The 26,739-nt window shown below is 39.8% G+C and overlaps 1 protein-coding gene across 1 annotated transcript in view; it reads right to left on the bottom strand.

Moving 5' to 3' along the window:
• ANOS1 (anosmin 1) overlaps positions 1-26,739 on the bottom strand; it is a 170,708-nt gene that overhangs the window by 21,994 nt on the left and 121,975 nt on the right. The window contains exons 5-7 of the mRNA XM_077146445.1: positions 21,353-21,537; positions 18,228-18,357; positions 3,815-4,020 (exon numbers count right to left, since the gene is read on the bottom strand). Of these exons, the coding sequence (XP_077002560.1) occupies positions 3,815-4,020; positions 18,228-18,357; positions 21,353-21,537 (521 nt within the window). The remainder of the gene's footprint in view (positions 1-3,814; positions 4,021-18,227; positions 18,358-21,352; positions 21,538-26,739) is intronic.

Below are 26,739 nucleotides of genomic sequence, written 5' to 3'. Positions count from 1 at the left end.
TTACTGGATCCTCTCAGGTGGCATGGAAATGACTAACCCTGGCCCTCCTCCCCTACATACATACCATCTTGCAAAGAACAGAGAGATGTTGACAATATATACACACTGGTTTAGTGTGCCACATTTTGTGTACCATGATGGTACCTGGAAGAAATTATGAATCAGCATTCTTCTATTACATGATATCTATTCTAAATAATCTATGAGTAGATTTTCAGCAGAAGTTATAAGACAAATCAACTTAACAAAATGCTTCAAGATTTATTTGTTGGCCATAGTTATTGTAATATCAAGCATTCACTCAATTTGCTGTGTGATTATGAGCAACATTAAAGAAAGCCAATAAAAATGACATAATTTCCCCCAAGTCTCAACTAAGCTCAATAAGCCTAGAGGCACATCCAAGTAGATACAGCTAATTAATGCTTGGAGGAACCCTGAAACAAGTCTCAGAACTCAGAAGCATCTTTTTAGAGTTGGCAAATATAAGTAGGATGGTGAGGTCCCTTACAGAAATAAGTAATGAAGGGAAATAAGACTGTTGGCTTAGAATTCAAAACATGCATCATTTGATGCTATCAAATGATACTGAGCCAAAAAACGACTTGTCTAAAATAGTCAAATTGATGGAATTAATAATTAAAATGCAAAAAAACATTCATGAAGCATTGTACAGGAAGGAGCCAGGAGTGCAAGCCTCCCAGCAAAGGGTACCCCAGTTTTCTGTGTAGAATGTACTACACTAAAAACACGATAGTCTCAAGTCATCACGCAGTGAATCACACAAGTAAAGCACTTGCTTCAATCCCAATTAGTATTCTAACTATAATGCAAGTCTTGAGTGATCTGTTTGCAGGGAGAAGACATGATTGTCACAAGCACTCCAGGACCAGAGGTGTGATGCTTACTGCAAACTAATAGAAAACACCATTAGATGCTTCAGGATAACTGATCAGAAACCAGCCTTCTTCTGCATAACTGATCAGAAACCAGCCTTCTTCTGCTCATCCGCTCTGGAAGGCAGACGTGTCTGCCAACCTGAGAGGAGGTCCCTTCTCCCAGGGGAGGCCCAGAAAACAGCCCTCGGCAGCCTGCCACCACACATCATGAGCGGAGTACTTTTTGCCTCATCATGAGCGCAGTACTTTTTGCCTCATCACGGATATTCTTCCGCTCTTAACAGGGGGATGTCTGCGGAAAGCAGCCACGCCCCTCTCTTTTAGTTAGGCTTTCTCATTATGTGACTGTGACTCACTCTCCCCAAAACTACTAACTTCAAATAATTAAAGTAAAATTCACTTCAGAAAGAGTATTTCCTAGAAAATTCCCCAACCCTTAAGTTACTGAGGAAATGAGAATGGTATCTTAAGAAATGGGAAGTCACCGATATCCGAGAAGAAGAGTCCAAGATTTCTCATGTTCTTTCTTCTTCTGATTCTCTAATCCTAACCTCAATTGCTCACACTTTTAACACTGAGAAGTGTAATGATTCGCACGACATATGGTTTGCTCTTGTGAATCAAAAATAAGTCACTCACTTCTAAAGACCTTAGGAGTTTTATTAGGGAATAGTCTTGATCCAGGCTTAGCCATGGAACTCATATCTTGATCCAGCTGCTTACTCATAGTGTATTTGGGAAGGCAGCACCATCAAACCCAGAACTCAGCACTAAAACACTTGTTTTGGTTGTTGTTTTTTTCTTTTTTTTTTTTTTTTGCATTTTCCATTCAATTATAAACAGAGAGAAATGATATTATTCTTTTCTGTTCATCACAATGTAAGTAATTTGGCAATTTATTACACAGCTTCTATCTAAAGGTTTGTGCCAGGGCTATGTTCAACATCTGCCCTAAAAAGCAGCATTTGCTCTGCCAGCCCCAGTAGCCTCATATTTGACAAAGTAGTTTATCTTGTTACAGGTTTAATCATGTTTTCTCCTGCATCTATTCTGACACCCCTACTAATGCAGAAAAAAAAAAAGGCTTCCAAAACCTGAGGAGGAAAAAATGTCAATTTAAATAATAGTATTTCATACACATAGTAAATTAAATACATGAAGTATCTGCAAATATTACAGGGCAGATGTATATACATTAAAGTGCATGTGGGGGAGAAAAAAAGGTGAATAAAATGCATGCAGGTTGTTAAAAAAGCAGAGTCATGGAAGTTAGCACTATTTGGTTCACACAGTTGGGATTCAGAGTATGAGATGCCCTCTGTCCTATATACTCAGAAAAGCAAATTATGTCCAACTGGACCAGCTATGTTAAAGCTCTATTGAAAACATCTGTAGCTAATTATTCTATGGGCCCTCAACAGAACTGGTTGAAAAATGCAAACACAGTCAATTTTCTTTTTCACCAGGATGCCAAGTAATTACCTAGACTCACTTTAGTGAGTCCAGCTTGGGCCAGATAATGATACATGTTGAATATCTGAAGTGCCCAAGGAAACCAAGATGTCCAGTTGCTTCGGCATCTTCTTAACTCAAACACAACATGCATATTTTCAATCCATTTACTTTGGATTCATTTTTATATAGGAAACATGGTCAGTGTTCCATGAACACATTTTCAGAGGAAAGACTGCTATAAATATGATGTGATAATGACTGGAATGTTTGGGGGAAGGACAGGAGGAGAAAAGAAGGCAAGTGTAAACTCTCATAAACTTTAAAATAAACTGTGAACTAAGAAAAAAAAAAAAGTCACTCAGAAAATAGTGACCCATGGGTTGTGCTCCTCTGTGTCTCCTAACAATTACAATTAAATTTTCTGTTGACATTTTATTTACCTAATGTATCTAAATGGAAATAAATTTCAAATTTTCCTACTAACCACTTGATGCTGTTTGGTCAGTAACAGTGTGTGTGTCCTTGGGGGGGGGTGTCAACATTTTAGCATGTCATATTTTGCTTTAGGGTCTTGCACTTCTGAAACTTTCTTCAAAATAAAAGATCTCTCTATAAGAAACTCTCTAAAAAATAAAACAGTTAAAAATCAGTGACGTGGCCTTTTTGAAAGATGGTATCTAACTCTAAATGGCCTAGATACTGAAAGCTTTACTGCAAAAAAATAATGCCTCATTTAAAAATATTTGTCTGTTTATGGAATTCAACTTTATGAATTAGGGGGAAAGGTGTTGATGTAAATGTTATAACAAGTTAAAGTAATGTGTACTAAAAGGAAGTCAAATAACTCGTATCTGTGTATTAAAACGTCACGTCATTCAAAATGTTCACCATACTAGAAATCTCACTGCAGAAATGGCTCAATAAAGATTTTATTACTTGGCCCCTAGGGAATACACTATTACAAATCCTTTTAATCAGTGAGAAAGCACAATGTCAAATATGCATTTTCTAAGCTGTTCCCCTTTCCGCTGTTCAGATTACAGATGGAAACACTCTGCAACAGAAAAGCCATGAATATTTCTTCTTCAATTTACAAGATCCTATTTTTAAAAGACCAAAGTCTAGGAACAGTTTGTATTATATCATTTTCAACTGCTAGGCAGTCAAGATGGAGGAAATTTAAATTGCTCCCGGCACTTCTAGAGGGGTGACTTGCCATATGGATGGTGAGGCGGCACAAGGAGGTAATACATCCATTTCACCTAAAATGCATAAGGCAAAACTGTGGGCACGCTCCTCCAGCCTCTGAAGGTACCTGAACCAAACTAAAGGGACAGAAACCTGCCCTCTTCCCGTCCCTCCCCTCACTCAGCTCACAACTCCACTTCTCAGTTCAGCTGCCTGGAGTGCAAATGACCCCAGCACCTGCAGCCCAGCTCGTCCTTCTCATTCCCACTTACCCCATCTGTTGTCTTTCTCCGCTTCTTTTTAGTTGGGACGAGTGACTTGCTGTTGACTGTCCAGCTCCAAAACACTCTGTAGTGGTGCACTGGGACATCCGGCTCCTCGGAGGGGTCCCAAACCAGCATCACGGTCACACTTCCATCGCTGCCGAGGGTGGAATTGGCAAGCCGGAGGTTGGCTGGGGCCGGGGGTGCAGATGGATCTGAAAGACAAGCCACACTCTCAACTGTCAAGGACAATAACAAAAGCGATGCTCTTGCTCAGGTAATCTCTGCTTGTCCAGCACTATGACTAACGTCAAGGCATGAGCCATTGCTCTTTATTTGTGGAAAAGCTGGAAACGAGCATGAAGTAAGCTCCCTTTTAAGCCTCAAATGAAAATATAGCCTACAAAAAAAAAAAGCAATTTTCTGGTTTAATTTGTAATCTTGAAGGATCCACCTAGGCTTTTTAACATCACTACAACCCAGGCAAATGTTCATTGTGCTGAAATGAACAACGTTCTACAAGGCATGGTAAAAACTGAATTTAGCTTAGCCAGTATGAAACAGGTAAACAAAGTTGAATTATCTTTGACAACTTTGAAGAGAAAAAAAGAAACGCAGGTTACACAAATAAGTGCCTTCTTCTTAGTGGCACACTTTTAATTCTTGCGTCAACTCAAAGCAACAGAAAAAAGATGAGAAAAAACCAACTGCATCATTTGTTGTCCACATTACAAACTGGATGACTTATGGATAACATCCATTTATGTAATTTCACCAATTCTATGTGTCTCATGAACCAAGGCCTTCACAGCTGTCAAGGGAGATTAAGTTTTGGAAGTATTACCCTACACTTCTTCATTTGTAGGCAACTGTGTTTAGGTGACTAAATATGTGCTAAGCTAGAGGCTCTTCATTTCCTTTTCTGTCATAAATTGAGCAAGTCTAGATGCCTCTCACCACAAATAATTTACTATGGTTTGTTTACAAGGCTTTTGTGCAGGAAAACACAGTCAATAATTTTAATGCCATCCTTATTGGAGGTGCAAAGATGTCTAACTGGATGTAAAATAATAAGACTGGAAGAAAATTATCCAAGTTTTTATTTTCAGGATAGTCTATGTTTTGGGGAATGACTGAAACATGAAATTATGCCAAGAAATCGTTCGTTTTTCTCTAAGAATAGAGACTGTTAAGTGATTAAGTTTCTTCATTTTTAAAAATGGGAAAATTTGGTAATCAGTATGAGGTAAAGGGCTAGTTCCAAGCATATCATGTAACTCTCTTAACCACAGGTTCTTAAGAAATTCCTTGGGGTTCCCAAGAATCACTGTGGGGTGGTGGTGGTGGAGGGGGAACCCTGATTCAGTGAGCCCTTGGTGGGGCCCAGGAATATAAATGTAAAACACACAGGTAGTTCTCACAGAGAAGATCAGGGGACCAGAGGGGAAAATGAGCCCTTCTGTGGACACGCAGTCACTGCTGTGGCTCTAGGAGTCGGCAGCACAGGGAGGCCCGGCTGGCAGCATCACAGGGCTGGCGGGCGTGGTGTGGTTCCCAATCTGATCGTCCAAATTGACGTCATTGCTTCCTTCCCCTTTCTTGAAACATCCTTTCCACTTGGCTGTCAGGATGCCATACTCTCTTGGCTTTCTCTTCCATTCCACCAGACGCCACTTTCCACTTTCCCTCTCCCCATCCTCCCACCTCTGAACAGAAGAATCTCCCAGGATCTCAACTGGGACCTCTCGTCTCACTGCACTCTCTCGAGGGATCGCATCCGGGCTGTCAGCATTAAAAACCATCTGTATACTGGCAACTCTTCAATTCACATCTTCAATGAGACTGCCGCTGGACTCAGACTCGTGTTCAAGTTCAGTGCCTTCCTGTTGGCTCCCCTTGGAGGGCTTACAGGCACCCCCAAACTACATCTTCCAAACTGAAATAATGTCCCTGCACCCACCACATTCATCCCAACTTCAGGAAACGGAAAGCTTGTCCTTCAGCTGCACAGCCCAAAACCTCAAATTCATACTGTTTTTTTCCTTTCTTAGCCCTTGTGCAAATCCCGTGAGCACTGGCTTAGGAACATATCCAGAATATATAATTGGCTTATTCCTACTCTCACCCTGGCTTAAGCCACCATGACCTCTCGGTGATTATTGCCAAGGCCTCCAAACAATCCTCACTACCCAGCACCATTCTTTCCTGGAGCATTTCCGCATCACATCACAACCAGAATGTTCTTAACTGCACAAACCAGATCAGGTGGCTCTTCTATGTGGAAGCTTTCCATCCCCCTCATGTCCTGCCCACGATGTCTCCCACACCACCTTCCCTTTCATTCTCGCTCTGTCTACATGCTCCAGCCACAGTGGTGTCCAGGCTATTCCTCGGTCAAGAAACCCACAGTGCGAGCTGGGGCTTTGGCACTGGCTTTGCCTGACACTCTCTCTCCAGCTCCAACTCCACGCTGGCTCCTTACCCACTCGCAATCTCAGTTCAAATCACACTGTTCAAAATAGTCACATGCCTGTTTTCCCACCCCACCTCAAGGTCTCACCATGACTTTCTCTTGCTTTATTATCTCTCCATAGCTGTTACCTTCCAAATCACTTATGATATATTCTAGTTGTCATATATTCTAGTTGTCATAATGACATATTCGAGTTGTCAGTCACCCCTTTCTATAATGAAAGCTCCACGAGGGAAGAAATTTTTATCTGCTTTATTCACTGCTGTTCCCCCAGAGTAGACGACAGCACTTAGCACATAGTACGTGCTCAGTAACCTCCGGCTAAAGGCATAAGTGAATGTACTACAAGCTTTTTTCCTAAGTGACCACTATGATTTTTGAGGTGATTTTCAGTCATAACTTTTAACCTCGTCAATTCAGAGAGTTAAATCAAAAGAAAATCATAATATGAACTGAAAAAGCACAGGAGTTTGAAAGAGAACCAAAACATCACTGACATACTGTTTGAACGGGCTTGAAAATTTTAGGTTGCATATATGTTATTAGAATAAAAATTTTATTTTTTATTCTATTGGACCAAACAACACAAATGGTGAAGCTTAATGGAAACTATGGACTACAGTTAATAGCTTAATTACAATAATATCATTTCATCAATCATAAAACAGTACGACACTAATGCAAAGTATTGATAAGGAAAACTGTGTGCATGACGGAAAACTGAAATTTTCTGTATGATTTTTCTATAAACCCACATTGTCTCTAATTTAAATTTTAAAAAGGAAAAAAAAGGTCTAAACTTTTCTGAGAGCAAAGTGTGTTTGCAAATGAATCATTACTCCAAGGCAGACGATACATAACAACATGCAAAGATAACAGCAGCCGTTTATATTCTCAACGATACATCTGGCTGCCTAGGTGCTGGAAATAAATTATCACAGCTAGTGTAGGTTCATAAGCAAGATCTCCATCTCATTTCTTCTGCTAACGGGAGTTCACCAATTAAGAAAGTCAACCAGAACAAAGTAATTCATCATCGCCCTTCATCAACTTCATTCATTGAAGCATTTTTCACTGCCCTGGAAAAAGTTCTCATATCCGAGACATGATCACAATAAACCCACATAAAATTGTCTACTTGGGAAAAAGAAAACAAGGCATAAGTAAATGTTTTCAGAAATATGAATTAATATTTGCTCTATGCTTTCTTGTCTTTGAAACTAAGGCCCCTTTTGACTATTTCAACACCAAGATGGAGAGCTTACATGACTACTCCCAAGTACTTTCTCTCCAAAAATAATCACCATTACATCATGAAGCAAAGGGAAAATGCAGAGCTCAGCCTTTGTTGCCTCAATCCTCCTCCTTAAAGCAGCCAGGGGTTCCTCATTTCCGCAGGGCTTCCGGGAGAATGGATCCATCCCACTTATCTAACCAGAAGGTTTTCATTCAGTCTTAATGCGTTTCCATATTCCTTGTGAAATGAATGTGAAATGGCTCCCTCCATTATGCAATGCAGTACTTTTCTTCTTTTGAGTTACACAAAATCCTTTCTGTCAGTTTACATGATGTTTCAATTGTACTAGAATGTTGAAACGCAGTTGGAAGTTCACAGGTGATAGGTAAGGAGGCTGCGACTTACTCATTTCACCCATTGCTTTTCCTGGCGAGGGTGCTACAGTCTGAGGGGCAAAGTGACCTGTCCAAGGCCATGTTGCTGCCAGCTGCCCCCACCTGGTGCAGAAGAAAGGGGGAGGGAGGCGCCAACAGCTCCCAACTCCACAGGCCCCATGCTGGACATGGGCCATATTTCATCATAGCAAGGGCGGGCCTGGGTCCCAACAGGCTGTAAGAGTTTAAAAGCCTTTTATGGCTAAGAAAGATTATCATGACAGTCTGGTACCAGGGTCACCAACATTTTCTGTAGGGCATCAGTATGAACATTTTGGGCTTTGGGGCCTGTGATCTCCGAGGCATAGCTGGGCGTGGCCGCTGGCATGCGGACAGGGCCACCTGGGAACAGACGAGTGGGGCTCGGTTCCGAAACAGCTTTAGGTACCGCACAGGCAGCAGGTGGAATTCGGCTGGCAGTCCGCAGTCTGTCCATTCCTGATTTAATGTTTCAAAAGCAGTGATACCATTAGTTTTATGAATCTTCATCTGAGCACTAAGTTTATTTCAAATTTTTATAAACATCTGATTTATAAAAGCAGCGTCGGGCCTGCAGAGGTGGGGGCTGTTGGTGCCTCCCTCCCCCTTTCTCCTGCACCAAGCGGGGGCAGCTGGCAGCAACACAGCCTTGGGCAGGTCGCTCTGTTGATTAAATGTTGGCACACTGCTCCCATTTTACAGAGCAGGATACTGAGGATCAAGTTATTCAAGAGCATAAGGGAAGGAGGATCAGATTCACCCCAGGACTACTGGGTTCCCAGATCAGTGCTCTCCCTGTCCTCCCTGCGAGTCATATATCCAGAGCATATTCTCCCCCAGCTTACTTCATTAACTGCTTCATTCCAATCCCTCTTAAAACCTTCCCAATTATCTATAGAAACACGTTTCAGACAACAGAAACCAAGCACACGTTCTTTCAAAGACAACTAAAATGGTAAGGCTATATTAGGTCCCTCTATTTAGATACAATTTATGAGATTTCCAGTGCAAAACACATTGAATATTTACTATGTAAATCCAAACTGAACCTTGGAGAAATAGTTCCTTTTGTTTACAATCACACGTGATGCTTTCAGCAAAGAAAAATGGAACAGTTAGGTTTCAGAAAGACAGATTTCAGGTTTCATCATGACCTTTTGTGGTAATGCCACAGTGAGAAAATGGCTCGTGGGAAGGTTTGGCACAATAGAATGTCTTTGAGGCACCAGTGGGTAAAGTGACAAACAAAGTCACTCATCACCACTGGAGAAATAGCAGTCTATTATTACCCTGATGAGAAATCTCATGGGAAAGGAGGACTTCTGCCTGTCCCGGGAGAAATCCCATCATTTCTTGGGAGCCAGGCTCTTCCAAGTTCCAGATAAGGCTGTTTATTAAATACAGAAATCCATCCCCTGTGCATTAAAAGGACAACTAAGCAGTATGTAAAGGGCTATCAAGATAGCAAGGAAATAATCATACAGCCATATATGCTTACAAATAAAAACGCACAACATATATTTCAAAAAGATGAATGTCGATTTTACTTGAGTACCACAGATGACGTCTGCGGATCAAATATCCCACAGAAATGCAGGATGGGGATAATGCTTAAGCTATTTTACTGTAATCACGTGCAAGGTTTTTCTTAAGGAATGATATAACTATGTCACAAGTTCTCCTGTTAAATACAACACTGGCTTTAATATTTAAGTCTTTTTGCTTTTTCTTTCCAGACTCAGCAGTTGGGATAGTTTTTCTTCTCCCGTTAAAAAGAAAAACTGCCTTGCAGTATAACGAGGCACATGGCAGTTAGTGAGTCTCTGAAAAGCTGCTGAAGCTGCACTGGAGGCAGATTCCGACTACTAAGTAGTTTGAAGCCCTGTGCACCGGCAAACCATGCCTGCTAGAAAGGGCATACACAGTGCAGTTATGGAACAGCAGGAAAAGCCCTGGGTCCCCATGGAGCCACAGGGAACTTTATTACACACCAGCGATGTCTGCTCCAGATTCACTCACACACCCTGGTGTATGCAGGAAATAACAGCCACAGCTACACTTATATGCTATGAAAACATTGTCTGCTTTCTTTCCTTCTGCAGTGTACTTGATACACATGGGGAAATAAGGAGACTAAGATGGCCGAAAACTAGATTTGGAGGGAAATGAATATATTAACAAAAAAGATGATAAATGTGATTCATGATAAGATATGTTGGATTTAAAATGTTCCTTTAAAAATCACGGTATTTTATGATGCTAAATTGATATTGACTCATTTAAAAAATGTGAAATGTTTGCCTGCCTTTGTCAAAATGCCAATAAAAAAGGATTCTGATTTGCCTCCTTACGGTCACAAAACTGGGACTCTTCAATCTTTTATACCCATATTAACACATAGAAGTGGTCGTGTAAACAAGAAGCAAACACTTTATTTCCAAAATTCAGCAAACTTGTAAATCATATCTTGTAATAGGTAGTAGCTACTTAGCAACAGATATTTTTAAAACTGAGCATGTGTATGAGCTATGTTCAAAAGGAAACCATCAGCACTACCACAGTACAGCAGAGATAAATAATGGGGTGAGGGACAAGAGTTAAGAGAGGAGGTTTAGATCTCTTATATGGTGAGTTGTGTTTATTGGTTTTCTGTCTCTTAGAAATAATCAAATTATCTAAAATTGAGAATGTTGATGGACTTTGGACTTTGGGCCTTCTATATGATGCCCAATGAATGCAAGTGGCTGAAGGAAGCACTGAAGGAGAAGCAGATTGGCAAACAATGGTATATACTTATGAATGAAGGCTGTGCTGCTAAAAAGGAACAATGTCATGAGGCATGTAACGATGTGAATGAACATGGGGGACATTTGGCGAGACAAAATAAGTCAAAAACAAAAGAACAAAAATGGTATGGTCACCTTCGGAAGATGCGTATAAGAAAACAGGGGCCTAGACTATAAGCTTTTAGAGCAGACACAGTTAAGTCCAGAGTGGTGATTATTTCTGGATTCTGAGAGGCTGTTTTATATATAGAACCTGATATTTAGAGATAAGAATGAAGCCAAACAGGTTGGGGTTAAAGTAATTCAGAACATAGGGGTAAGGAAGACAGAGTCTGTATTTTAGAACCACACATACTCTTTGAGAACAATGGAAGAAAGGTTTATTTGATCTGGAACTGAAATTTTCTGTAATGCATAATCTAATTCAACCTATCTGTATAGCTAATTTGAACAAGTGAAACACAGAGCATAGAATGAGAAAGAGGTCCTTTAATCTTGTATAGATTATTGTAATGCCTGGAAACATCCTAGATAATCAAAAACTATTGGCAAAGTCCCTTGAGGGAGGGGAGAAAGAATATGGAACTATTAAATCTTACCATCAGGGAATCCCCTGATACTGTGTCAAACTTTAGGGACACCCAAATCAACAGGCCATGCCCTCAATCATGAGGCTTACTCTTGTGAAGCTTATGTAGGTAGCGGAGAAGCTTAGAATACTACAGGCATGCCTAAGAGTTACTTCTGGAGGACCTCTGTTGTGGCTCAGATATGACTTCAGTCTCTCTAAGCCCAACTCTGTAAGTGAAATCACTGCCCTCCCCTCTATGTGGAACATGACATCCAGGGGTGAAAGTCTTCCTGGAGACATGGGAGATGACTCCCAGGGATGAATCCAGACCTGGCACCGTGGGATCAACAATACATCCTGACCAAATGGGGGAAAAGAAGTGTAATTAATAAAGTATCAGTGGTAGAGAGTTCAAATAGAGTCGAGAGGCTACTCTGGAGGTTGATCTTATGCAAGCTTCAGGTAGACCTTGCTACCTATCATAACCTGCCAACCCCCAACCAGGACCATTCCAGCCAATCCTAAAGAACACCTAGGAAAATATATAAAGATTCCCCAAGGGTTCCATGCACTAGAGTAAGTTTCCAGAAACCTACAACCTCCAGATGGGTCCCTGGTCCAGAAATGTCCTGAAACCTAGAGGGCCCAGCCTCTCCAGAACATCAGATAGTTCCATATCCCTACCCCAATTTACCGACAGCCCCTTCCAACATGAAAAAGTTAGAATGGGCATAGACAAAACAACCCCAATGAGAGGTATGGAAAGATCAAAGGTGATGGTGGAATTATACAGAGAAGGTAGGACTTAACAAATGAATATGAATGCTGAATCATTAAATTGATATTTCTTTTAGTCTCCAGCATTTTAGAGTAGCTAGGAGCAAAAACCTAAAATTGTGAAATTGTAACCCATGTCAAAGCCTCAAATATGTTCTACAACTAATTGTGGTGCGGTGCTTTGAAATTTATAGCTTCTTTTGTATGTGTGTTATTGTTCACAAAAAAAGAAGGTAAAAAAGTCGATTGTGATGATAAAAAGCATTTAAGCCCTCTAGCCTCCTATGTTTTGGAGCAGCTAGAAGGAAAAATCTGAGAGAATCATATGGTAGCCAAATGACAAACTCTGGGATCAATCATGTAACCACTTTTTGAAGAGTGTTTTGAAAACCACTGCTTTTTTATTTCTTTGTTTTGTATATATGTTATACTATACAATAAAAAAGTTTGAAAAAAACAACAACATAGGACTGCACAAAAAAAAATAAGAAGAATTAGATTTAGAACCACTCAAAAAACTCAGCTCAATTTAAAAAAAAAGTCGATTGTGACGATAAAAAATATTTAAGCCCTCTAGCTTCCTATATTCTGGACTAGCTAGAGGAAAAAAACCTGAGAGGATCGGATGGTAGCCCATGACAAACTCTGGGATCTGTCCTGTAACTACTTGTTGAAGAGTGCTTTGAAAACTATTGCTTTTGCATTTCTTTGCTTTGTATATGTTATACTATACAAAAAAAAAGTTAAAATAAACAAAAAACTGAGCATGTGCTCTTGATATATTTATCAATATATATATATATCAAACAGCTGACAAAGATAAACAAGTACAAGTAGGAATCCAAAAAGTATTTTCCTTTTTTTTTTTTTTTTTTTTTTTTACATGGGCAGGCACCAGGAAACGAACCCGAACCCGGGTCCTCGGGCATGGCAGGCAAGCACTCTTACCTGCTGAGCCACCATGGCCTGCCCTATTTTCCTATTTTTAAAACTGTCACTCCAAATTGTAAATTTGCAAGGTTTTTTCTTTCCTTTAGTTAGAAATCCATGGTTTGCTTGTTTAAAGAAGTGGACGATAATGTCAAATTTGCCCACAGCCGGAGGTGGGTGGGTGGTACCAGGGGACAGGAGAAAGAGGAACCTGGAAAAGCTTGCCTGCCCCGTTACTCCTTCTGTGCAATGAAGGAAGCCAACCAGGGATATTCAGTAATGTGAGGATTCCTTGCATGACTGCCAAACTTTACCCATGAAGTTATTTACATGTTTATATTAAAGCCTGATTCAAGATGCGTGAGATAGGCGCCGCAGTTGAAATCACGTGGATATTGAGATTAAAACAGCAGGAAAGTGGATGTTCCAAGGGCCCACCCCACATATCCTCATAAGTGACCCTTCCAGGCATCTTGGCTCAACCTCAGTGCTGCTCTCGCACCTCCTGGCCCGAGGCTGGGCCCCACAGTCAGCTCTGCAGGTCACTGTGCACGGGAGTAGCACCCACAGGAGGCACAGGTGGTTGTCCCGGCACCGCGTGGCCTCTCTCTGCCCTGCTGGGAGCCACACTGCCACGCTGGGTGTCCCCACAGGCTCCTGGGGGGCCCGGGGGTGGCACACTAGATGCCCACTGGGTAACCAGCACACTAGCACCCTGGGGTCATCTCCCTTCTCTCCCCGGCCTCACTGCCCTCTCACCTGCCCTGATTCCTGGCGCACCTCCCAGATACACAGGTCAGCCTCGGGGGGAGAACCAGCTGCTGTTGTCAACAGTCACATTCTAAAGCGCTGTGAGTCAACATAATATGGACTGCGTTTTGACAGTTCACACTGTTTGTTCCAAATGGAGCAGGAGAGGAAGCTCAGTGGACCTTCGGACCTGGCGGCGTGCTCGGCCCGAAAGGCCCTTCACCGAGACATCTGCCAAGGCAACATCACTGGCACAGACTGCCGTGTCCACTTTCTAAATAAAGACCCAGCAGGCAGAAAGGGATCTTAGATATTAGGCAATGAATTAATTTTTATTTAATTTTCAGTTTTAAATTTGAAGCCAGTTTTCCTCCCCAAGTAGCAAGGGGAAAGATAGTAGAGGGAGCTAAAAGAAGCACATGTAGAAATTATCGCAATCTCTATTTTAGCCTGTCTGCTTCCAGCCAAACTACTGGTATTACCCATTCTATAATCATGAATATCTCCTGGGGGAAGCAGGGGTTAGCAATAAAAATATCCAAAAATGGCATTTAGCAGGGAACGAAAAGCTTAAGATTTTATATAAAAATAGGTATTCCAAGGGTTTAGGATTAAGTTATGGAAAAATAAATGAGGTTAAGAGAAATTAACTCAACAATAGTCAATCTATTCTGGTAAACCACAAAAGTAATTCTGTATTTAAAACTCAACCTTAAGGTAGATAACAACAAAAAGCTTGGCTTTTCCGTGAGAATCAGAATCAGAGCCCATGACCACCAGGTGTTTGGGCCTAATAAAATGAAATCTACTTTGTTATTATTTGTCCTTTTATATTTCTTTTTATTTTCATTTTCAGAGGTGTTCACGGTAGATGGAAGAATTTCCTTCCCCTTTTCCTTGACCCAGCTTTCAATTATGAAGGCTGGCTTGCTGCAACCCAAATACACTAGATAAGTGCTTACCCTGTCCATGGGCTATTATGCAGGAAGCAGTAATTCTTTCTTTAAGCCGTCTTAAACCACTAGAACACTTCAAACTGGTGAAGTTTCAGTTCTGGTGCATACAGAAATAAAAGGCCTTTTATTGAATGAAAACGCACCATTCTTTGAAGCAGTGCAGGCACCATTAAATGTTTGTACTAGTTTCTGCTTTTACAACTACGTCCAAAATTTACACTTCCATACATCTCATTTTGAGAAGCCTTCCATATTTTAGTTCTCTTACTCTTGCAAATCAAAACAAACAAACAAACAAAACACCTGTACAGAACTCAAAATAGATTCTATGTTTTCAGGGAAGACGTATAATAGAATGATGGAAGTTTCACAGATCAGATAAATGAAGGATGACTCAGAGCCTCAGGATATGTCTAAAGGATTTCTTAACTGCTTAGAAGACAGTGATGCCTTTCCCCTCTCAGTCAATCTCATCAAGAGTTGAAGAGTTCTTTACTGAGAAAGAAAGCTTGTACAGGTTTATTAATATGTAACATGCAAAACACAAAATTCCCTCATTTTAAGTGTATCATTTAATAACCTTAATAAATTTACTCAGTTTGAGAAGGTTTCTACCACCCTTCTAAGATCGTCAGAATTTACTGGGAAAATTTAAAGGTAGAAATAAAGTTTAGCTTGGTGTCCTTTGCTTCTCCCTTTATTATCCAATTTTCTCAACTTCAGCCCTATCAGAAGGACCAGTAGGTGTGTTTTAGGCCCTTTCCCGTCTGTTTGCAGAAAAGGGCCTAAAATACAGAAATCTCAAGGACCTGAAAGTGATTACTTCCTTTCTAGGGGATTCTCAAAGAAACAGAATAGCTTCCCCTTGAACCTTTCCTTCCTTCCAGCATCTCCATTTCAGCCATCAGCAATTACCACAACTCACAGTATAGGAACACTGGAATCATTCTTGACTCCTGTCAATTCCTATACCCCATCAGGAAATCCTATCAGATTTACCTTTTGAAGTACATGGAGAATCAGTTCACTTCTGGCTTTTTCCAACTGACCATTATCTCTCACCAAGAATGTTGTATTAGTTTCCTAACGGCCCCCCTGCTGCTAACTCCTCTCCTAATACTCTATCCTCAACACGGTGGCCTTCATGATCTACTAAACCCTACGTCACATCATGCCAGTTCTTTCCTCAGCAGCTCCCTGTGCCTTTCGCTACCCAATTTTTAGTAAAAAAAAAAAAAAAAACCTTCAAAAAGGGGCAGGCCACGGTGGCTCAGCAGGCAAGAATGCTTGCCTGCCATGCCTGAGGACCCGGGTTCGATGGTGCCTGTCCATGTAAAAAAAAAAAATTCAAAAAAGGCATATAAAAGCCATACTCTTTACAATGGCTGTACAGGACCAAACAAACCTACCTCCTTCCTCCCTCTCAGGCATCATCTTCTCCTACAGCAGACTCACTTTGTCTCAGGACCTTTGTACTTACTGTTTCCTGGGCCTGGCAAGCTCTTCCCTCAGATGGCTGCAAGGCTGGCACCTTCATCTCCTTTGTACAACCATATCTTCCTCAGAGAAACCTTCTTTGGCTCCACTCCCTAAAACTGTAAACACCCCATATCTATGGTATTTTAGTCTTTGTTTCTCTTTGAACATTATCACTATCTTTTCTACTGTACTATTTTATTTATTAATCTTGATAATTAATTTCTTCCCACTCCCTGTGTGTGTGTGTGTGTGTGTGTGTGTGTGTGTGTGTGTGTGTGTGTGTGTGTGTGTTCCACAAGAGCAGCTTTATTTTCTGTGGGCTAACTTCTTATCCCCAATGCCTACAAAATGGCCTGACTCAGCATAGGTGCTCAACAAATATTTGCTCAGTAAGAGAAGGAACAAATGCCTTGGGTAACTAAAATCAGGGGATACAGTTCTTATTTTAAGCTATTAAGGTGCTCAGATGGGGAAAGATTGGGAGGGCAAGACCTTACTACTTCTCCAGAAGCCAGACCACCTAGACCCAGCCCTCAGGACTTAAAAAGCACCGCTGCCCAGATCCTAGGAATCTGGTGACAGCAGGGCTTCAGAAATGCCACCTTCTCACCTTTACCCAGCAAGATGCAACACTGCTCTTAAAAGAATTCGACATCTGTTTCTGAAGGTCAGCAACCATTTCTGTCTGACATCTGAATTTGTGAACTTCTTCTGAGATTGCCTTCCCTGATTGTGTGGACAACTGAACAGATGGTAACATGCTTTGACAACCACATGTCTGGATTACATTTGGACCATGAAACTGAAAGTGAACAGTTCTCTAACTTGCTTCTCATCCTAATCCATGACCAATATTTTGTTTAACATGTCTCCCTAAAAATTATCTGACCAGAAGGAGACCCAATCTTAAGACAAAGTTAGATGGTTTTACTGATAACTTTACTTTAAAGCTTACTTAGCGTATTCACATATTCTGAAAAAACACTCTGTTTCCTTTTTTAAGAATTGTTTTTTAAAAGACAGTTAAAATTTCACAACATACGCTACAATAAAATCTAATTATTAGATTATTTTGATGGCATGTTTTGGCCTTGAGCCTCATAACTCTGGAGACCACATGGGAGCTAAACTACATTGTGAGAAATGGACAGACCATCTGAGACATGGAAGTTTCCCTAGCCATGGAACAGAAATTTCAATTCAGAGTTGCAAGTTAAAACCTTCCCATAATGGAAGACCCATGATTAATGATACAAGTTTTACATCATTCATTAATATCACAATGTATTTTGTTAAAAATAAATTTAAATTAGCTTCCACGAAAGAGGATAACTAACTGCTGATTAGTAAGTCAATGGCTTGACTAACACATCTTTATGAAACTGGATTTCTATGATTAGCCAAGCAAATCTCTAGTTAATTTAGAAAGGACACAGACACAGAGACATATTCAGAGAAATAAATACGAAGATATTGTTAGTATCTGGCCAAAGTATGTCCTTCAATGGCCAGGGACTATGCATGTTAACCATTAATGGGACAGAGAATTAAGCTGGCGTCGCAGAGTTTTTGAAATAATAATGGAATAGGAACTAAAACCTACAGCAATGATGAAGTGATTTGGAGGGGGTTAAATTCTGGATGCTATGAAACAAAAGTAGGAGATTAAGTCATACTAAATATAGTAAGCATTTTAAGAACAACAACATGGATGAAAGGAGTGAAAATGAAACTTTTCTCCTAAAAATTAATTGAACGGTGGTTGACATAGAGTATCTTGAGGGAACAATTCCCTAGATGTTGATACTGGAAAATTCCTACTTTAAGGTTTAGGAAAGCCCACCATTTGCAATTTTTTGAAGATAAAAGCCTAAATAATGCCCTTTACCATAAATTAACACAATAACTTCAAACTTATCTGGGTCCATTCACTGGGAACAGCCTAGTTACCTGTTGGCCAACAACAAATAAGAACTTAGAGAGATGGTGACTGCATTCCACAGATGCCCAGGTGGAAGGTGAGGGCCTGGGGGGAGGGAGAGAGACTGACCTCTGGAGGAACGGAAGTGTTTGCTGGGGGCAGTGAAACCTCGTGTCCCGTGCACATTGACGGCAGCCACTCGGAACTGGTACCACCTGCTGGGTCTGATGTCCATCAGTTGAAGCCGCTCATCTGTGGTCTGAGGGGAAATATCACAGAGCAGAGAGAGTCCTTTAATTCTGACATGTCAAGTGAGTCTGCTTTAAAAAAAATACACTAACTCATCAGCCAGCTCAACTCAGCCTTCACATTCTTCTGCTGGGTAACTGTAGCTAGGCATGCTCAATTACAAGAAAATGTGCTGGGGATCGAGGAAGTTCTAGGAAGGTGAAACTTGTAAGGAAAATTTCAATCACTTAACTTAGTGTTTAGATATTTCACCCCAGAGTTAAACAACTCTGGAAGTCAAAGTCTTATGAAAAATGCTTCAGCTAGTTTTAAACCTGGTGATGCAATACTAGCTTTTGAGGGATTTATTCAATAAAGAATATACATTAAAAAAAAAAACAGTAAGAAAAAAAAAGGGACAGTATAACAGTGGCTCAGTGGTAGAATTCTCACTTGCCATGCCAGAAACCTGGGTTCAATTCCCAGAACCTGCCCATGCAAAAAAAAAAAAAGTAAGCTAGCCATTACATTATAGACAAGAAATGAAAGCCTTGTTAAATTTTAGAAGGAAAATGCTTCTTTAACTTGCATGACAAATATAATTTGGAAAGTAGGTATGAGAATGTACACAGTTGAAGAATGCTAATAATTTCTAGGGAGAAAATTGTTAACCAAGGCATTAAAAAAAAAAAAACTGAATATATCATACAACATCTGCAAAGATCCATTTCTGGCCTAGAGGGAAGGATGTGTTAAGATATATCTATCCAAGGAAGAGAAGTAGACACTGGGGAAGCTCAATGCACCTGCTATCTCTACTGCTACAGTCTCAAGATATCAGATAACTTTAATGATTATTCCCTCATTTATCAACCTTAGGAATAATACCAGCATTAAGCCATGTTCTAAATTTTGTTTTCATTCATCATTCTTAAAACCTTTCCTAGAATTCCAAAGCTTAAATACCAGTCATCCATATCTTCATTTATGCCTAGTGCTGGGTCAAACTTGGCTCTCAGTGGATGAAAATGACAAAAGAGAATAGAACGTGAACCCTTCCAAACCTCAGTCTAAACTAACGTATTGAGAAGAATCATCACATTTATTTCAACAGTTCAAAGAAGCTAACCAACTTCAAGATCAAAGGAAGAATATGCATTCTTAAATGTTCCTTTCTGTCTAATTTGGCAGAATCTGAGACAATTCTTTTACTGACTAAACCATGTAAAGCTTTGCTTGTGAATTAAAAAAACTGAAGTCAGTATGCTATCCTGAGATAGGGAAGTATTTCTGGCCTTAACTAGGGAAAATCACCACCACCTCAGCCCCTCGCTGCCACCGTCACTATCACTGTCATCATCATCATCAAATCCTTTCTCACCACTCTCAAAAAAGAAGGAAGATATGACCTTGTCAATTAGTTTTATAAACTTTCGAATAATTTTGAAAATTTACAAACAAAACTGGGCCACTGTCTAAGGGAGAATACCATGTGTGGTAGTTAGACTCAGCTGTCAACTTGGCCAGGTGAAGGCACCTAGTTCTGCTGCTGTGGCCATGAGCCAATGGCATGTGAACCTCATCTGTTGCTGATTACATCTGCAGTCGGCTAGGAGGCATGTCTACTTCAATGAATGATGTTTGATTTAATTGGCTGGGGCTTAAATGAGAACTCAACATAGCACAGCCCAAGCAGCTCAGCCCAGGACTTTGGAGATGCAGAAAGAAATCACCTGGGAAAAGTTGTTGGAACCAGAGGCCTGGAGAGAAGGCCAGCAGAGATCACCCTGTGCCTTCTCACGTAAGCAAGAAGCTCAGTTGAAAGTAAGTTGCCTTTTCTCTGAAGAACTAATGAAATAAATCCCCTTTTATTAAAAGCCAATCCATCTCTGGTGTGTTGCATTCCAGCAGCTAGCAAACTACACCACCATGTAAACCAAACTGAATTTTATGTACTCTTTATGTAGCTTTGTATTTCATTAAAACAAATTCCTTTTTTAAAAAATAGATATAAAGCAGAATTATAATTTCAAGACACTAAATTTATTTAACAATTTTTTTTTTCTAATTAAAATGTTTCTTTTACATCAAACTTCTCACTTCATGTTGTGGCCTTAAATTATTTTAGTGATTTCCCCCTTTGAGAGATCCCTAGTAGGGAAGAAAACAAATTCCTCCTCCAAACTCTTAACACTGAAATGCATTTTTACTGGGAGAAGAAAAGGAGTCCATTCCTTGGAGAAAAATGATCTGATCAACCTAAGCTGAGAGTTTGTCCTTACAGACACGAATGAGAAGACATTTTAGTTGTAGAAAAGCATGAAGCAATTTCACATTGCGAGTTTATTCTTTTCCTTCAGCCATGTGTTTTCTTGCAGTTGGTAGTCTATTAACAGCCCTTAGGAAGAAAGAAAATATTTTGCTTTCCTCATCTACGTGGCAGAGGAGGAGGAAGCACTGCTAAGATAAACTCTGGGCGAGAGGCCATCCAGGTGGTATATCAGTTTTTAAGTTGACTAAGATGAAGAAGAAAGCACTTAGTGAAGATTTATGAGCTGTTGGCTGCTTCCCACTAAGCAGTTTTGAGATCTGAATCTCACTCTGGGCTACTAAGGCCCTGGGTATAATAAAGGCTTAAATGTAAAAGAAAGAGGAAAGAAGTCATTTAGATGATTTGATATCAAATTAACTAGCCCTGGCAGTGTTGCATTTCAACCTTATTCAGGTTGGTTTTGAGTTTACCTGAAGGAAATGTATTTCTTGGAGAAAATAAATGTGCACAGGAAGATTGGAAAATTATCTCCCTTCCACACATACTTTGAGCATATTTAAGCCAAAAGCCACGTTTCTGGGTGTACTGGATTCTATCTAGGGAACTCCTGCTCTCTTTTGTTGACATGGCATATCAATATTTCCACATTTCATTGACTGATTTCTATAGCAAGACTTTTGACTGAGGTGAATTTAATTTTATGTGCGTAATAAACATTACCTCAAAGGAAAAGAAAAGTCAATGTTTCACTGACCTGGGCCACCGTCTGCCAATGTGTGGCATCATCCTCGCTAGGATGGATTCCATAATTCCATCTTCTTTGTACCACATAGATCACAGGCTCAATTGAAATATTGAATTTCGAGGACCACTTAATCTCCAGCTGTCCTGACTGCAGTTCTGTAAACCGTAACTCTTTCCTGGGCTTCAGAGGGACACCTGAAACAGAACCACACCAGCTAAAACAATCTGTGTGTGACTTCAACTGATGTGAGAGCTGAGGAAGGAAATCTATAGGAGAGACAAACCTGATTTGACGACAGTTGATACTCTATTTCCTTTTATAAATGTGCTACTCTATCTTAGGGTCTCACAATGAAAATCTTCAGCCCATGAAATCTCCAAAGAGTATTAGCCTCTTTCCTTTAAGCTTTTCCATCTTTTAAAGAGGGATTTAAAATGATTCCTCATTTGAACAAGTCTTTTTCTCCCTACTAATCTCAAGAGCAACTTCTGAACACAGTATGTTACCAAATTGCATCACATAAGCTGAACACGAAATCCACACGATGAGATATTCATAAAGAGTTTCAAGTCATATTTCTTATTTTTTTATTGAACACGTCCCATTTCTAGGAATATAGACTAAAGTCATTTGAAAATGTTTTTCTCTCCTTTCTATCCCAAAGGTTTTCTTTCATTTTAAGGAAAAAGTTGCAAAGCTATATCTTCTCATGTGGTCAAATCTTACAAGAGTGTTTTCCAAAGCATGAGTCTTTTGCATTCCTCAACTGATTGCGTGGATGTTCCCCCATAGAAATATATTTTACAACTGGAAAATGATGACTTTCTAATGTTTGGATCTGGCATAAGTGAGTGCATGGTGTCAGAAGTCCCTTGCAGGTGTTTCATTTTAAGGCAGTTAATATTCCTGATTCTTTCCCACCCCCTTCAGAGTGTGCAAGATGTGTGGTGACTGAAAGATTTAAGAATCGCTGTTCAAAGTAGTAGCCACTATAGAAGTGGAATATTAAAACAAGTTTATCAGCTAACAAGGTGGGTAAACCCAGCAGAATTAGGTAGAATCTACGGCACTAAGGCATTCCTCACTGAGAACACCAGCAGTCACCACCATGATTTTCTGCCGATTGAAAACTAATTTGAAAAAGTCAGTTCAGAATTCTCCATTGCTTTTTTTCCATTTCTTACATTTAAATAGAGAAGAGACAGGAAAATAGGCAAATACAAAAGCTTAGATAAGATTTGATGCATATAAAGTGACATGGCTGGATTTCAACTCTGTTTTGAATTCATTTCATGTTAAGTTATATGTTTGGAAATTTTCAAATAATCAAACATTGGGGGGAGGGGTAGATACTTAAAACTGTTCATATCAGTTCTGTTTATACAGTTCCAAAGGTTGCTGATAAAAAAAAATGTTTTCTAGCGTACACTTCTACCATTTTGATTTGCACCGTAGCCTGCATTTTGATTTACTGTTGGGTTATATCTGCACACTGCCCTTTCATTTACCATGAGTTTGTCTCACCTGATTCTTACTGTGGCTTTGTGAAATGGGCGAAGGGTTAATTACAGGGTTTCTAACAAGAGGTTATTAGCCTGAGGAAGATTAAGTAAGGTGCCTGGACCCATGGTCTGATCTCAAGTTTCCCTTGGAAATCTCTGTAATTCTCCAGTTTAGGTTAGGAGAAGCTGCAAACAAAGGCAGAGTAAAGAGGTGGTTCCGGCAGATATGAAAATCTGTTGTACATTCTTATTTTCTTGCCCTTCTGGTTTTAGGTTTCTCTAAGTCACCCTTTTGCTGGGTCCAGGTCTGACACCCCATGAACATTTTTCAAGCTTATACTGTAACCTATCCAGAAGCCAGATGCATTTACTTTTCTGAAAAAAATATTTTGCTAAGTGAGGGATTCTCAAATATATCCTCAATCCCTTTCTGGGCTGCAGACACCTCTTTCCATCTGCTGAATTTCTCCACATAGGTTCCACCTCCAATTCCTGTCACCCTGACCCCTTCCCCAAATATGCCTTTGTTCCTGGAATATGAACCTAAGTGACAACTCAAGTCTTTTAGCTATCTGAGGGAATTTAGAGCCTCTTTAACTTGTTCTTGCACCTACTGACATTTTGTCTCCTTGGGTATGATAAAGAGAAGATGACCAGTTAGCTCTATAACCTCAGAGGGGACATCCTCCAAGACACTGAAATCCACCTCTCTCCTTAGCTCATCCATAGGTAGAGCGACGGTAAAGACTCTAGCACCTGAAGGAAACTTGGGCTCATCAGAAGCAAATCCAAGCAATGAAATTCCCCTGCTAAAAGGTTTTAATCTTAAATATCATTCAACTACCAATAGTCTTAATCTAACATAATGAGCATCAGGGTGATGTGGGTTTAAATTTCTTCACTTAAAACTCGCTTTCATTATAATGGACAATAATCCTGCAATGTGCACGTTAAGAAACGGTCCATCTGCTCTGCATTAGGGTCAGCTGGTTTCCCTTGATTGGCAGTCACTCTGGCCCTTAGGCTGTAATTGTGCACAGGTGGGGCGCAGCCCCCACACCTGCTGCCATCACAGCCAGTCCTCACGGCCGGTGCAGGCTGGCCCTCCTGCATCAACAGATGTGTGGGTTGTATCTCGTCTCAATGTGTTTTTCATTATGGAAGTGCTTTGAATTATTTTTGAAGAAATTAATCTGAAATCTAAACTCTTCTGCTTAAAGATTCAAAAATACAATTGTATGGCAACTCACAATGTCTTTGTCTTTTAAAGCATAATTAGTAGTTTAGGGACATCAAAGGAATGGCACCTTCATGCTTTATAAAATGTTGAAAATAAAAAAATCAATGATAATAAACAATCAGCAGTGGCATAATGATCACAGGGTCTGACTATCCATGTAAAAACATGTTTCTGACATGAGCCTAACAGCGATGGAAATGGAGAGAGATGTAGTCTTCCAATGATTCGATAATTAATCACTACTTAATATCTCTCATAAAAATAATCACTTTGCTTTTATATTAACATTAAGGTCAATGCTTTGAGATGTTAAAAAATGCATTTTGTGAGAAATTATATTAGTCTACCTATTGAGGACTGAAGTTTAAATATCTCATATATTAACACATTCTGTGTAAATATTAAATTAACTCCATCAACAGGTCTTTTGGAAAAAAAATAAATGGATACATGTTTATTTCTTGGTTTGCCCACGACAAAAGGGAAAATACACATAATTGAAGATAAGTCTGAATCTTTACTTTTGGAAAACCTTTCAACTTTTCTCCTTTCCTACCCAAACCAACTGTCACAGTTGAGAGTCAAGAGAGGCAGCGGGTTTGGCCAGTAAAATAAATGTGTGAAATGTCTAAGCTACAAAACAGACAAACCAGTAAAGCAAGAGAATCAACAGGAAAACTAGCATCTCCAGATGCAATCCTTTGTATTCTATCTGTGCAAGATCAGCTTTTCAAACATTCCACAACTATACAGAAATTTGCATTTAATACAACCAGCACTTTCAGGTGTTCTAAACTTACGTAAACATTTTCAAGTTTTCTATGTATTCTGGTAAGAATTCTCTTTACTGGAAAGTAGAAGAAAGGGTCTCTGTTGTTTTCCGTTGAATATTTCAAACTAGAACCCTGGGCTACAGAGTTAACTTACTTAGAAGCATCATCCAAGGACGATTCATACAGCATACCTTAGCTAAAGACACAAATATAATACAGTATTTTATTGGTCACTTTTTCAAAACACACTTTATATTAAAAATTCAAGTTTCTGCCTAAAAAAGCTCTTGAAGCTATACAATCAATACCCCTAACTTCCCTTTCACAAAAGCACACAGAAACCATGTATGTGGTTTATGGTTTTGAATTTTTTGGTTAAGTCAATAAGCAATAAAATGAAAAATGGCATCATTGGTTGGTACATATCCAATTTATACTGAAATTTTAAAAAGTTGCCCACTTAATGTATGTTTACCACAGTGACAAGCTACTGAGGGGTGTGAGGGCTGACGGTATTTTGATCATTACCCTCCCAGGCCCAGGGCACGGCATGGCGAATGGCAGACACTCTGGAAGTGTTGTCCCATACCAGCAGATCCAGGGGACAGCAGCCCCTTTTAAACTTAAAACGGGGACAAGGTTAAAAAATGTTCTTCAGCATTTCCAAACTAATACCTGTGAGATTACACATTAATAAGTAAATAATCAATGAATGGCAAGCCAAGAAGGCTTAAAGGTCTTCATTATTTGTACAACAGAAGTTGGTTCTTGATAAAGTACATCCTATGCTTAATTTCAATATTTCACCTATATAAATTAATTGACAATTAAGCTCAATGAAAAATATTCCATGTTAGTCATTGGCTGAAAATGACCATCAAATCAATGATTTTATGACCACCTGTTAAAAAATTTAAAAGTTTTCGATTTTGCAAAAGTGATTTGACATAGCTTATAATAAAACACATGAACAAAATAATAAAATTTTAAATCCATTCAAGAAAAGTTGCATGGGAAAAAGAGGAAAACAGCAATTATTTTGAATTTGAGACATAATTTACTCATGCTAGGATTTTGAGACTCTTTGGTAAGAAAGGAAAACCAGATGGATTACAAAGACTTCAGATAAGGGTATTTCTAAGAAGGAGCTAGAGACACACTAGGAAGGTACTTGCATTTTGGGAGAGCTGACTTGCTATGAAGGTCATGACGGACTTCTGAAAATAGTCGGCCAATATACAATTCAAAACCAGTATTGATGTCGAATACTGTTCTTACTTACATTTAAAAAAACAGTAACCTTAGAATTTAGAAACAATATACATTTGGGGTATGTGTGTGTGTATTTGTGTACATGAGAGGGAGGGAGGGAGGGAGAGAAGGAGGGAGGGAAGGAGGGAGAGAGGGAGAGAGGGAGAGAGGGAGAGAGGGAGAGAGGGAGAGAGGGAGGGAGGGAGAGAGAGGGAGGGAGGGAGAGAGAGAGAGGGGGAGAGAGAGAGAGAGAGAGAGAGAGAGAGAGAGAGAGAGAGAGAGAGAGAATGCTATTACTCTTTCTACCGTCAATGAATAGTAACCCTAAACATCCCAGTGACCCAGTCTCTGTTTTACTCTTCAAATCAGACCAAAGCATACCAAAATTTTATGTACCATATAAAATTGTGATAGTATCCAAGGCTATACATAATATAACACAACTGTTAGTCCTAAAAGATCTTTGCCACATTTACAGAAAAAGACAAGCAACCCATTTAGCATCAAGGAGTTTTTAAGTGCTGTTGAAACTGCTTTTGAACTGAAACAATAGAGCTGCTAAATTGTTTGTTAAATTGCATCCCTATATACCAGAGAAGGGCAATTGCTCTGCTTAGGATTCTTAAGAGC

Source organism: Tamandua tetradactyla, chromosome X (genome assembly GCF_023851605.1).
Source record: "Tamandua tetradactyla isolate mTamTet1 chromosome X, mTamTet1.pri, whole genome shotgun sequence".
Taxonomy (NCBI): Eukaryota; Metazoa; Chordata; class Mammalia; order Pilosa; family Myrmecophagidae; genus Tamandua; species Tamandua tetradactyla.
The sequence above is the reverse complement of the archived record's forward strand: the minus strand, read 5'-3'. Positions and strand labels throughout refer to the sequence as shown.